This window comes from Teleopsis dalmanni, chromosome 1, assembly GCF_002237135.1.
Source record: "Teleopsis dalmanni isolate 2A chromosome 1, ASM223713v2, whole genome shotgun sequence".
Taxonomy (NCBI): Eukaryota; Metazoa; Arthropoda; class Insecta; order Diptera; family Diopsidae; genus Teleopsis; species Teleopsis dalmanni.
Window position 1 is genome coordinate 155,541,117 of NC_051846.1, and position 14,132 is coordinate 155,555,248.

At 27.0% G+C, this 14,132-nt stretch overlaps 4 protein-coding genes across 4 annotated transcripts; all 4 read right to left on the bottom strand.

Moving 5' to 3' along the window:
* Nucleotides 1-279: 279 nt before the first annotated feature.
* Nucleotides 280-1,596, bottom strand: LOC119669484. The gene is made up of 3 exons (XM_038079389.1): nucleotides 1,425-1,596; nucleotides 883-1,369; nucleotides 280-822 (listed from the first exon to the last, which is right to left on the bottom strand). The coding sequence occupies exons 1-3, from the start codon at nucleotides 1,505-1,507 to the stop codon at nucleotides 475-477; spliced, it is 918 nt and encodes a 305-aa protein (XP_037935317.1). The 5' UTR covers nucleotides 1,508-1,596; the 3' UTR covers nucleotides 280-474.
* A 1,731-nt stretch (nucleotides 1,597-3,327) lies between these two features.
* On the bottom strand, nucleotides 3,328-5,753 carry LOC119669485 (T-complex protein 1 subunit zeta). Its single transcript, XM_038079390.1, has 2 exons — nucleotides 5,503-5,753; nucleotides 3,328-4,993 (listed from the first exon to the last, which is right to left on the bottom strand). The coding sequence occupies exons 1-2, from the start codon at nucleotides 5,637-5,639 to the stop codon at nucleotides 3,535-3,537; spliced, it is 1,596 nt and encodes a 531-aa protein (XP_037935318.1). The 5' UTR covers nucleotides 5,640-5,753; the 3' UTR covers nucleotides 3,328-3,534.
* A 1,761-nt stretch (nucleotides 5,754-7,514) lies between these two features.
* LOC119668511 (mitochondrial inner membrane protease subunit 1) lies at nucleotides 7,515-8,449 on the bottom strand. The gene is made up of 2 exons (XM_038078051.1): nucleotides 8,312-8,449; nucleotides 7,515-7,916 (listed from the first exon to the last, which is right to left on the bottom strand). The coding sequence occupies exons 1-2, from the start codon at nucleotides 8,402-8,404 to the stop codon at nucleotides 7,542-7,544; spliced, it is 468 nt and encodes a 155-aa protein (XP_037933979.1). The 5' UTR covers nucleotides 8,405-8,449; the 3' UTR covers nucleotides 7,515-7,541.
* A 649-nt stretch (nucleotides 8,450-9,098) lies between these two features.
* Nucleotides 9,099-11,564, bottom strand: LOC119669487 (CDP-diacylglycerol--inositol 3-phosphatidyltransferase). Its single transcript, XM_038079391.1, has 5 exons — nucleotides 11,335-11,564; nucleotides 10,984-11,118; nucleotides 9,693-9,846; nucleotides 9,439-9,599; nucleotides 9,099-9,372 (listed from the first exon to the last, which is right to left on the bottom strand). The coding sequence occupies exons 1-5, from the start codon at nucleotides 11,384-11,386 to the stop codon at nucleotides 9,200-9,202; spliced, it is 675 nt and encodes a 224-aa protein (XP_037935319.1). The 5' UTR covers nucleotides 11,387-11,564; the 3' UTR covers nucleotides 9,099-9,199.
* Nucleotides 11,565-14,132: the final 2,568 nt, after the last annotated feature.

Consider the following 14,132-nt stretch of genomic DNA (forward strand, 5'->3'; position numbering starts at 1 on the left):
TTTTAACCTAATTAACTTGCCTCAACTTAATTAAAAAAATAACAATTTACAATTATGAAATGCATAATAAAATATATTTCCAAATTACAGCTTCTTAAATTGAAAAAAATTAAAATATATATAAAAATACATTATGAAATAAATAAATACGTTTATGTTTTAAAGTAAAGCTCTGTATGTTGAGTTAAATAAAAATTGACTTTAATTACACTACACAATTTCGTATATATTCTTTTCTTTTATCAAATAAAATTATGAATTACAAAATTACCTCACAAATTTAAATAATTTTAAAAGTATATATAGGATAGATACTTAAATTAAACAATTTTGACTTTATTGACGATCTACATTTTCACGTTTAAGTGTCTAAAGCTGCACATAAATTTGCTATTTACAGTTTTGCATGTAGGTTTCAAAACTATGAATATAGTACTAATTCTTTACAAAGCAAAAAATGTTTACATCACAAATTTAATTAATTTTATTACATATGGAGTTTATTACAAAACAGTGCGCCGCATTTAACGAGCTAAAATCTGACATAAATTGTTGCAAGGCTAGTTTTAATTCGCTTCTTTTATCTTCAAACGATAAAACTACAATTTCCCCAAGTGCATATTTTATATCCAATGACAAAGAAGCACCTTGTATGGAATTATTACAATTGTTGGATTCTTCTTCAAAAAGTTCAAAATTGCCCAATTGATAGTAATACTCTGTTAATTTAATATGTGAGGGTGACTGACGTGCCGGTGGCAATCTTAATGCTATAATCAGCAGTAAACGTAATATTTCAACTCGTTTTAATAAATCTTCATACTAAAAAAACAATAATTATACATTAAAAAGTTATATAAAAATAAATAATGCAAATCTTACCAGTAATTGTTTTTTGCGTTCATATATGTCATCTGTGATTTCTTCTAATTGCTGTAACGCTTCCATAAAATCGTTCTTTTGTAAACACTCATGAGCCGAGAGTTCTAGTTCAAATATACGATGCCCAGGTGATGAAAAACTGCTTGTACCTTCAAATGCAGGTTTCATTTCACGTATTATAGCACAGCGTAGTACATCATCTGGACAACGTTGCACTGCTTGTGTATAGCAGCGAATTGCTCCTTCATTGTATTGATTTTGGCTTGTGCGGAATGACAGATTTTCTGATGTATTCATCGCTAAACGGAATGAACGTGCTGCTCTTAAATATGCATGACACTCATTTACTGTGTTAGCATTTGAGTTTTCGCATTTTGCCACTCCTAAGTGACACATCGCTGCATACTGGTAAATTCCAGCATCTTCAAATTTTTTGGCTAAGCTTGAAAATTCGCTTAAAACTTCTGAAACGTTTGGTGCGAATCGTCTGTAAATTTTAAAAATTCAATTACCAATACCTTTTAACGATATATGTTCATTACTTGAATACGATTCTTTCGAACTTTTTTAATCTCACTGAAGTCTTTAAATATTGTTCAATTATATTTTGTGGAAATTTATCCATTTTAAAACAATCAAAATTATAAACTAATCTATCTTCAAAACTTATAAACAATACTTATAAACTTATTACAACTGAAATTTTATGAAATCATTTTTGTTTTGCAATTACTGAACATATTTTTGTTTAATTTTGACCAAAGAATACTTGTATAAGTGCTCTTTGCATTGGATGAAGATAACGCAAAGATTGCTTTATATATATTCATATATATATATTTATAGTTTTTTTTGAATCCCTTAGTAAATATTTTTTTAATGTTTTATTTAAATTTGCATAACAATTCATAATATTAAACAGATAATTTTATTAAATTATTCAACTATAAAAAACTAATTGAATAAATATTTTAGAGTTGCCGCCTCGCCAAAAATATAACACTAAATTCCAAATACAGTTTACTTAAATTTTAACTGCAATTATAGGTCTGTTCCACGAGCTACTCGTAGTAACACTCAAAAATACCAAAATACCAAATTATGCTCTCTTTAGTCAGATTTTCATGGAACAGGTTTGTGTAAAGTCTGGTGAGAACACCAGTACCGCGCAAATAAGCAATACAAAAATTAATTTCAAACCAAAATAGCTGATCAACACAAGTTTTACTTGAAACAAAATGTACGAGTGAAATTTGTGTAGTATTTTTAGTTTTTGACAGGGATGTTACGTTCTCTCAGATGCTCTCATTTACTCTAAATTTTCTGGTAGAACGCACTTGTCTATACACAGTGTTACTCAAAGTTACTACAAGCCTTACTTACTTAGTAAGTTAAGTAAGAGAAAGCGTTGAAACTGTTAAAACTTTCAGTTGACAATTTTAAAATGTTTGATACCAAAAACATTCAATGTTTTGGAAAAACAGCAGTATATTAAAGTATATTAAACAATGTTTACTACTACGATAAGATAAAATGCATAACTGGTGATACGACTTGAATCAAAATTTATAACTCACAAGCAAGAGACCACTTAAAATAGTACTCATTATTAGGTAAGCCAAGATCAAAAAGATCACGCTAAATTGATCAAAAAACAAGAACACGTTAATGATTTCTTTGATTATTGTGGCGTGATAAATCAAGAATTTTTTTTCGCTCAACAAATCTGTTAAGAAAAATGATTACACTTCATATAACATTAAAACGTTTCGCAAAAAACAAACAATTGTGGGTAGACAGTTCACAATGCATTAGTTCTTCCAGTCTATTTTCTCAAAATTTTAACACATTATCGTATTCGATTGGTTTAGCACCATTCTAATTGTAGGTGTTGCGAAAGCTGTTTGGACACGATTAAAAAGATAAAAACTGAAACAAGGCAGAGCGCTTTAACCCTTGTTTTTAGAATTGAAAAAAACGTTGGCATAAGTGTGTTCTCTCAGGATAGCAGTAGTTTAGACTCTAAAATAATTAAAAAAAAAAAAAAATGGTTTTATACCTTATAAGCAACTTCACCTAGTTTATACTACCAGCATTGGTAATTGGCTTTAACCCTTGTTTTTAGAATTGAAAAAAACGTTGGCATAAGTGTTCTCTCAGGATAGCAGCAGTTAAAAGACGCTAAAATAAATTTAAAAAATATATACTTTATAAGCAACTTCACCTAGTTTATACTACCAGCATTGGTAATTAGTTACTTAAGTAACTAATAATATTTATTACGCATATCTATCTAAAAAATCTTTTTTACAATATCTACTAAAAATCTATTCAATATATCATTAGACCCACAAAAAACAATTAAAGGAACGATCCGAATGGAAAATGTAGTAAGTGCGTATTTCATTTCAAGTTTTCACAATTTAATAATTAAAATACATACCATTATAGAAGCGTTTTTATTCAAATTACAAGTTAATACAAATGTTTTAAATTTAGTTATAGTTAATATATATTGGTGATTTAATATAACTCAAGTAAATGAATTCGCAAAAATAATTATATTACTAAAACTGAAATAAGTGGTTAATGATTGTGAGAAAAAAATACGAGAAGCAGGTTATATCGTAGAATCGTAAGGTGTCATTGCACCTAACCTTTAAGATTTGTCATACCAGCCCTCATTACTTCGTCCACTAGTAATAAGTTACTAGCAATTATAGAACAGGAATTTAGAATTTGCTTCTTAACAATATAATTATCATATACACCTAAATCGATTGGTTTCATAGGCTCACCGGTAGCTAAATCTAAACCAATCGCATCGGAATTTAGTCGATCCTCCTCAGTAAGCTTCACAATAGTATCTTGAGCATCATAACCACTGTTTATTGCCAAATTCTTTGGTATTACAAGTAGTGCTTCTGCAAATGCTTGTATACCAAGACGAACCTTACCCTTAACAGTGTCTTTGTACTTCATAAGTTCATTGAAGGCACGCACTTCAAAAGCACCTGCACCAGGAATCAAACATTTATCAGCTATTGCGTTATTAATAGCACGTAAACCATCACGTATAGCATCTTTAATTTGAACAAGCGTATGTTTATTCGGTCCCTTAATCAGAATTGTAACTGACTGCGGATTTTTGCATTCTTCTACAAATGTGTACTTGTTTTCACCAAGCACATGTTCATAGACTACACCTGCATAGCCTAAATGGGATTCCTCTAAATCATCAAAAGAATTCATTGCAGTGCCACCACAAGCAAGAGCTAAGCGCTCCATATTTCTACGTTTAGCACGTCGTAAAGCAATTATACCTTCTTTGGCAAGCGCATCCAATGATATAGGATCAATTCCTTTTTGATTAATTACAACAAACGATTTATCTGTGCCATCGCATAGTTTACGCTTTAGTTCAATCACTTTTTTAACACGTTGATCAATAAAGTCCCTTTCAGCTAATACAAATTTTTCGCGTTCCTCTGCAGTTTTGTAGAAAAAGCCCGAATTAACTTCAGATTTTTCATATTCTAATGAAACATTGCAAGTTAAAATATAAGCATTCTCTAACCGTTTGGGCATATCAGGATGGCGTGAACCATGATCCATTACTATACCACGTATTAGCGTAGTATCAGTTGCAGTTTTATGTTGCATTTCCATTAACTCAATCATGTGCAAATCAACTTGTTTCTCATCTTTTTTTATAGCTAATACACCATCAACACATACATCTGTTAAAAGATCAGCTAGAGCGGGATGTAACTTAGTTTTTAAGCTTGTGTTCGCTACTTCAGTTAAATTCTTTTTATTGATTTCAATAGGAATTTTCATTGTATCCAATATCGCTAATGCGTTATCTTTTGCTTTTTCAAAACCCTCTGTGACAATACGTGGATGCAATCCTTCTGCTAAGAATATATCAGCTTGTTTTAGCAGCTCACCAATTAATAATACTGTAGAAGTGGTACCATCTCCTGTAGCATCATCTTGCGCAGTACTTGCTCTTGCAATCATTGAAGCCGTAGGATGCTGAATTTGCATTTCATGCAATAAGACATTACCATCTTTAGTAATTTTAATGTCACCAGCTCCGGACACCAACCTTTAAAAAAGAGAAAAAAATATTAGTTTGAGAAAATGTATATTTCATAATTTTATTTAATACTTTATGCACTCAAATGGAGTACAACTAAGGTTTTTTAAAGTGGCATAGTTAAACTTTATTGCATATTTTTGTTAGTTCCTTCAAATAAGTTTTTCAAGCTTTTTTCACTGTAAGATTATCGCTTTTCACAAAGATTTCCATTTTGATTTAGTTATGTATAGTTAATATTAATTTATAATAAAATCTAGTTGAAACAAGAACATACAGTTTATAACACTTAAAGTATAACTTTAAAGAGATTCAAATGTTGTATGCTACTTGCTTACTGTAAACAGATATATTCAACACAAATGACGCATTGTAGTTAACTTAACCTCACATTTGCATGCTTTGTAACTTGGCATATGAAACCAATTTAATGTTTTTAATATAAATAAAGTATGGATAACATACTTACAGAACTTGATAACAATTACAAAATAAAAAAAATTAAAAATACTGCTCACATTTTCATTGTTCCTTTAGGTCCTATGTTGGTACGCATCACATCCTGCAAACCTTTAGCTGCAGATATATTAATTGCTAGAGCCTGAGCAGCACGAGCAAACTCCGCTTTAGGATTTAAAAGACTTATTGATGCCATTTTTAATAATATTAACAAATACTAAATAATTTGTTTTTTAAATTTAAAAAAGAAAATTCTAGAGTAGCAATCACGCCCGGCTATGCAAAATGTGCATATGACAAATCTAAAAGCAATGTGATTGTTCAGTTCAACCTCTTTCCAGAGATGTATTTAAAAGACCAGAGTTGCTGATTAAATTTACAAATTACTCAGTACATTTTGTTATTTTTAAAATTAATATTTAAGGTAATGTTTAAGGTAATGGATGATTATATTACCATATATATTTATGATTTACAATAGGATTATTACCGTTTGTATTTATAGTAAGATACAATAATAACTAACTTAAATTTTATTATTTTGTCATCTATACAAGAAAAAAATAGCAAAGAAAAAGATCTTTGTGCTATACAAAACTAAAATTTAACGTAATAAATTTGTTCAAGTAAAATTTAAAAACCCGAGTTAAGTCCTAATCTTTCATATAAAATATATAGCACATTCTATACATATTGTTGCAAAGTTTAACAAAGAGTTCATTGTTATATTAAGTTTAAAACTAAAATTACCAACTTTAAAAAATGGTCAATAAGAATAAAGGCCAATACCGACGGTCAGTTTACATGATCATGCTTTTGAATATATATATAAGTGAAATATATATGCATGCATTCACACAAACTGATCTTGTAGAACTGGACCAAATATCAAAATATTTTTATTTTTCATCGTGTATTTAAATATCGAAATCATTTATAACACTGTGTATATGTTCAACATTTGATTGATATTCAAATTTGCAGCGGAAACACTATTTCAACACAAATGAAATAAAATAAATTGAATATAAACTAATGTGTGAATAATAAAAAGATTCATTACAAAAGAGAAGCAATTCTAATTCTACCGGCAGCAATCCCTACATCTGAATCTGAAATAACTGAGCGTACAGTTCAACGATTTATAAAAGTGAATGGTTCAATGTATCTGGTTTGAAGTATCAAGCCTGTTGATCGTCTGTAGTGCCCCTAAAACATTTGAATTACTTGATATTTATTATAATGCATTCCCAAAGTTGTGCGTAAACTCAGAGAGTAAATATCATATTAATTTCTGTTAGGTGAGGTTAGCTAATACCTGCGATCCCTAGTGGATTTACTTAGGTTTATTGACCGATTGTGTTACCGTATATATAGGAAAAACTCAGGGTCTAAAACTATCTAGATATATTTTCTGTTACTTGACTTTTATTTGGAAAGTACGGTATAGTATTATGAAAATTTTAAAATTCTTAACGAATCCTATCATTTGCGGTATCTAAAATAAAACACTAGGTATTCTAATAACATATAGACAACCAGATTAACGGTTATAGCGATATTATTACTAACACGAAGTTTGATAGAGCTGCACTAGATCACGTTTTTAATGTGACTGTTGCTTCTGGACTAATCAATATATAATATACCGCATGTTAATCATTCATAAGTTAACGCTTGTTTCTTGTGCTGATAAGAATTATAACCACATTATTCTTATGTAGCAAGTGTAACGCGTGTTAACTTATATATCGATTATCAGGGCCATATACATTATCTATATATTGGGTAGGTAAAAACATATTTAAATATCGCTTCATATTTTTAATATATGAGCATATTCTTTACAGAAAATTTTTGCTGATCGTTTTATATATTTCAAAATCAAATAGATACTTCTTGAAATAAATTAATCTGTAGTAAAATATATAATATTGTGTTTATGAGACTATTTCAGATAGAACATCAATTAAAGTAATGTAAAATAAATAATTCAACTAAGCAAAATGAGTTTAAGAGGTTTTGATCCGCAAATATTGATTTGTCAATAACACATTCACCATATTCGCAATTCTTTACTAATACAAATTTAATTTATTTACAATAATTTCATTTCATTTAATGGCCATAGCCTTAATAATACTCGGCTCTTAACTAAACCTAATGGTATTGGACCATAGCTTCGAGAGTCTGAGCTATTTTCACGATTATCTCCTTCTATCCATATATGTCCACGAGGTACATATTCATTTGTGTTTTTTTCTATTTTATATTCTTCATTTGAAGTCGCTTTTTTTATAATTTTATCCCCAGGAACACCAATTACACGTTTACATATATACTGATCAGCATTAGTTGGAGATACTGCAATTATAATATCACCACGTTTTGGTACACTATAATTCAAAGTAATCCTTTCAGTAAATAAAATGTTATTTGTAAATAATGTTGGTTGCATTGAAGGACCAGAACACTGTAAGAAAATTAACTTCATTAGACCCCTTTCATAATTGTAGATTTATAAATAATTTATAATATTTTATCAAATAACATTCTTCTCGTCTTATCAATTATATATTTATTTTGAATATTTATTTGAAAAATCCTGGCATCAATACAATAATAAACAACACATCGTAATAATCGTTGATAACCATTAGGTAAAATAAGCAAACCAAGTGTTTGAACTCGTTACCTTTATTTTGGTTGTAAGCATTAGTTATAATTGAAAACAAATTTGGAATGCTTTACGAAATTAGTAAAAGATTTGCCATGATAAATTACATTATGTAGTTTTATCTTCCAAGTTGAATTGAAAACTTATTTGGTTCTTAATACCAATTAATACTAAAAATGGAAATAATTTACCACAACAAAATCTGCAATATATTCGAAGATGCAATGTGTTACACAAGCATATTGTATACTTAATTTAGCAATATTTTTAACAGTCTGTAACATATTAACAAAACCTAAACAAATCCACTTTTATGTCAACAAGACGTAATGTCCATAACCAATCTATAAATTATAAATCATATGTTTGCAATTAGGTATGTTCAGTCGAAGCAAATGCTGATATTTTCCATACATGTTATGAAATATATAACTACATGATTTGAAATTAAAGACAAAAGAATATATTTTTAAATATTTATTTGAGGTACATATATTACACATTGTTAGTCAAACAATATTAATATTCTTAATAACACCTTTAAAACAATTAATTTGTTTAATTTAAATTATTACATGTATTCATTTAGTTTTCATATATCCATTTACATTTAAGAAATATTTATAACACGATATAAAACAAAAATTTTTTTAAAAAATGTAAATATACAATATTAAAAAAATCAAGTCTTCAAGTATTTGAAATAAAATTTTTTGGAATACAATTTCTCAAAAAAATTGATCTATTTTGGCCTTACCGTCATAAATGATTTGTTTTTAATTATTAACAGAAATATGATATTTTAAATAAATAATATTAATTTTACTATGATCACAATAAAATACTTTTGATTTATAAATTATATTACAAAAAAAAATTAACTTAAACTATTTTTCTTCAAGAAAATTTAAATAAAAATTTACAAATATAAAATCTAAATATACAATAATTTTAAAACAATAAATACATAAGTAAATTCATTTTTTATAATTGATTAGTTATAAAGCAAATGACTGCTGCTTTGATTGACTTTAAAAATATATTTGGAATTCTCAATTTCAGATAATCTTACTTCTAGTTTATTCTGCTTTTTTGCCCTCCTCCTTTTGTCGTTTCGCCTGACGATCTTTTACATCCACTGCTGCTAAATCAATACTGGCAACATATGCATGTACGCATGATATTAAAGATTTTAAGATTGCAAATGGTGCAGTTATGAATGCCAATATTTTAAATGTGGAAGCTCCTAATACTAAAAGGCAATAAATTTTGATATATGTATATTTTAGCTTATTAATAGTGTAACTATTATACTTACTTAATGGTCCATAGGTAAAATTTAACAAATAAAGACATACATAGAAAAGCTCGTTTACGCAGCACATGAATGTCAGCACATCCTTCTGATAATAAATACGCATTACTATGTTCTCATTGACGTCAAATGCCTTATGTGAGGTTTTTCCAACAACAACGCTCCTATATATGTATAAAAATTATTTTGTTTGAATAATGTCGACAGGTTTTCATTTTATTCTTATATATAATCACTAAGAACTTAAAAATACTTACGTTTGCATATAAAGCCAATGGCAAGCAACATCAATGGCTATGGATATTTGAAACCAAAACATATATTTTGGATAAAAATAACTTAAGGTAACCAATAGACCCATAGTTCCACAACGATCCGTCAGCTGATCGAGCATTGCTCCAAAGCGTGTGCCTTTAAGGAATAATAACATACGTTAAACATAAAAACCATCATTTTGTTTATTAGGAGCAATAAATGTAGTGAATAGCATTTAAATTATTATATACGTTAAAAAAAATACACATTCTTATTTAAATATTTTGAAATTATAAAAAAAGAAATGTATTTTTAAACCATAAAGTGTTTAATCAAAATCGTAACTCTCATGGTATAATTTTTAGTTTGAGATCCTATTCAAAATTGATACACGAAAGTTGCAGATACAGAAATAAACTAAAGAAATACTTGCAACAGTAGTTCCAATATTTAAATCGGAGCAAGCAAACAAATAGCTATTTTTGTTAGGATAGCCTAGATTTGAACTCTTTTTGTTATGTATATAACCCTTCTCCATTTGATATCTGTGTATGTATAAAAATATCAAAAATATTTGCACAGATTACAGTCAAAAATATGAAAGATTTTTATAGGGCTTTTAATCATCATCAGCAATTTTGACTTATATTTTCAAATTATAACTGATTAGTTCAAAATTAAATTATAACGTCTAACATTAATTACGTTACCCTCTATGATAAATAATATAAGTAAATAAAAAAATTTTATTATAAAATATATTTTTAAAACATTTGTTTGTATGATAAATAAATCTAAAAAGATATGAAAGAAATAAGTAAAAACATTTAATATTGTGTAAGTTATTATTATTGGTAGATAATATATTATGATATTATTTGTATTATTGCAATTAAATACATCTTTACTATGATTATACCGTATTATTCAGATCGCATTTCCATTATGAAATAAACTGATTGCAATCCTTTCAGCAAAGGTTCAAGGTACTACTTGTTGGTATGTCTTCTCAAAGAAATAAAAACAAATAAATGTTTTCATTTATTACGAATATATGTGTTTTTTTAATAGGATCGAAGATGATTTATTCTCTGCGTCACACATTTTGATACACAATATACAGAGTTTTTATATTATAAGAAAATATTACAAACAAGATAGTTGTTATTGAATAACAACTTAATAAATCGAATGCTTTTATATGAGTGCCTCATACATAAAATTTTAAGTTTTAGAAATTATAATAAAACAATTGATAACGAATCTACATTTTTATCATATTGTGTTACTTACTTTGATTAAAAGCGCGGGCCGCATGACCGTCAACGGCATCCAGTAGAGCGCTAATTACATAACACCAACCAGATATAATGTAATTTGTGGACATGAACCAAAATGCAATAACAGCCAAAATAATCCTGGCATATCCTAATATATAGAAAATGTATTTAGAAGTTATTACTTTAAGGTACACGAAGTGATACAATATTTGTATATACACTAAGTAGTATAGATACATAAAAGTTTAAAAATCAATAACACTATTTTTGTATCAACTAATTAAATTAAAACATTTAGGTTTTTTTTGGCTTCATAGCATTCTTATAGGAATATATTTAATAATTACTGTGACGTTTTTTTTACCGATCAAATTTGGTATAAAAATGAAAACATTATCGTGCTCCGTCATTCCCATTTTTATTCGGTTTAATTCCTTTGTATATGTATAATCTTATTATACTTAATATCCGTGCAATTGTTTAACGAAAATCACTCCCGCTGCTCTCCGCATGGAAGTTGTTTTACTATGACGGAATTTTCACCCTCGTTTGCTTGTACGTGGAAAATCAAAACACCTCAATGCAACTACTCATTATTTCCAAAAACAGGTATGTTACTACCGCTGATTTACATATGTCACCGCCCAAACAAAATATTTCTGACAGTTATGCATATATGTCAATTAATGCTAACAGCTGATATTAAATATTTGAGACTATTTTTTAGCAATTAAAATATGAATAATATATTAATTATTTTATATTATAATATTAATTTAAGAATTATTAATATTATAATATTAATTTTGTTATTATTAATACTATAATAGTAATATTAATAATTTATTACAATTTTATGCATATTCTAATGGTTTGAACTGCTAAATGTAGTAGTAAATGTACACTTATACTATGTTCAGACAGCCAAATTTCCTTAATTTCATAAAAATGAAATGAAGTTAATTTCGAAGTTTTCATACTGTCTCAAATAGAGGAAATTATGTGTTTTCTGTTTACAAATCTAATGTTAAATATTACATGTTCCAAATACGATTTGTATTTGGGAAATTTTAAAAGTTGATTGTTATTACTATAAAGGTCATTCAGTAGTTTTATTAGGTTTAGTAAATTTTTATTTTTCACTCTATTTTAAATAAATAACAGTTACAGTTTTTTCTCTATAATCAATTTTAAAAATTTGCACTACTCTCAAAATATTTCCCAATTTAATAAAACTGTCATCGACATTTATTTTAAAAAAATGACACTTTTTCGTTATCTCAACTTTATCTTTTGCTTAAAATTTATCTTACGCATAGTTGCATTTGAAATGTTCCTTAATTTTAGCCTTCGTTTTAACGAGATATAAGGCCATTTTCCTTAAATTCGTTTTAACCTCAAAACTGAATTTTGTATGGAGAAAACAATTTAATTTCACTAAAACGAAGATGAAATTAAGACTTTTGCGAAATTTAGGTGTGCGTGAACATAGTATTATTTATTTATTTGTTATTGAATGGTTTTACATGAGTATAAGAGCCAAAATTATAATACCTTATTAAAATTTAATATACCGGAAAATATTTTGCGTCCAAGTTTTTTTGCAGTTCATCGAATTAATTATAATAATAGGATGCTGCCAAAGGTAATAGCAATGTCTCCTTATTTTCCCACAAGGGAAATAACCAAAACAAAGGCATTGAGGAAATAAGTATTTAATAAAATATTTGTTTTTATTAATTAAATATGTAATTGATATATTAAATGTATGTAAATGATTTAATATATTAACTATACGTATATATAATTGTTTTGTGTGATACATTAATAAATGAAGTTTATAAAAGTTCTATCAGCTACATAAATGAGCTCATTATAATGAGAACGTTCACTCAATATAAATAAGCAAGTGCATAGATGAGACAGCGTGAATATGCTATGTACTATTTAAGAGTTAATTAATTCATGTTAAGTTAATTAGTTAAATCTAATTTCAATTAGATGCTTTAATATTTTAAATTATTCTTTTAAAATTGAGAAAAAGAAACTTCTTTTTCAACTTAAAGAATAAATTTTTATTATTTTTATGCTCATGTGTTCTATGTTCATATGTTTTATTGAATTTTCCCTTTTCATAATTAATATATTATCTGTATTTAGAAATTATGTATGATAAAAACATATATTTATAAGAATAACTACATATTATATGTTCACATTTTTCGTTTTTTTGTTTTTTAATTAAAAGTTATAAAAATTATATGAACTTATTCACGATTATCTATTAAACTTTTTAATTTTTCTTTTGTAGTCAAACCATCTCTGTAGCATCTATAACTTGTAATATTTTAATGTTATATTTATCCGCGGTGTGGCGATGTTGTAAAATGAATTCACAATATCTAAATTTACGCACACACACAAGTCGACAGTAAAGTATATACGAAAAATTGTGTCGAACTTTGCTGTTCATATTATCCTTAAATATCGGCGTTACAGCAAATTAAATTAATTAAAAAAAGACAATTAAAACGAAGTAATAATATATAATATTAAAATAAATATCCGGCTTTTTTTGTTTAAACTTTATAAAATTGAAATACATGAGTGCTATATTTTTTTTAAGTTAAGTCGAATACGAATGAAAAATCAAAGAGAATAAAAAAAATAAAAATTGTGAAAACATAAAGAAACTAATGAAATAATAAGTTGTGTTTTATTAATTTAAACAATTAAATATTGTTCTTAAAAATAATAATAAAATTAAAATATGTAGACAAAATTTTTAATTTATTCTTTATAAAAAAATTTTGAAAAAGAATTATTTGTGAAGCAATACAAAGGTAGAAAAATCTATTGAAAATGACGTGTTTCGCAAATTGTAGTTAGAGAGAGACAAATATAACAACGAAAAGGTCAAATAACAGGCGCCTGATTTTTCTTCTATCCAAACATTGCTAAAATTATTTCATAAATGTTTATCAAAAATAAATATAAAATTTGATGATTAATTGGCAAAAGACAATTTTATTTATTTATTGTTAATAATAACAGTGTTTAATTGGAAGCCTGAGTTTTATACGCACTTACATAAACATAATTTATTTTAGTTCTGTAACATTTGTTAAAAATTACTTATTAATTAGTAGACATAAACCTTTG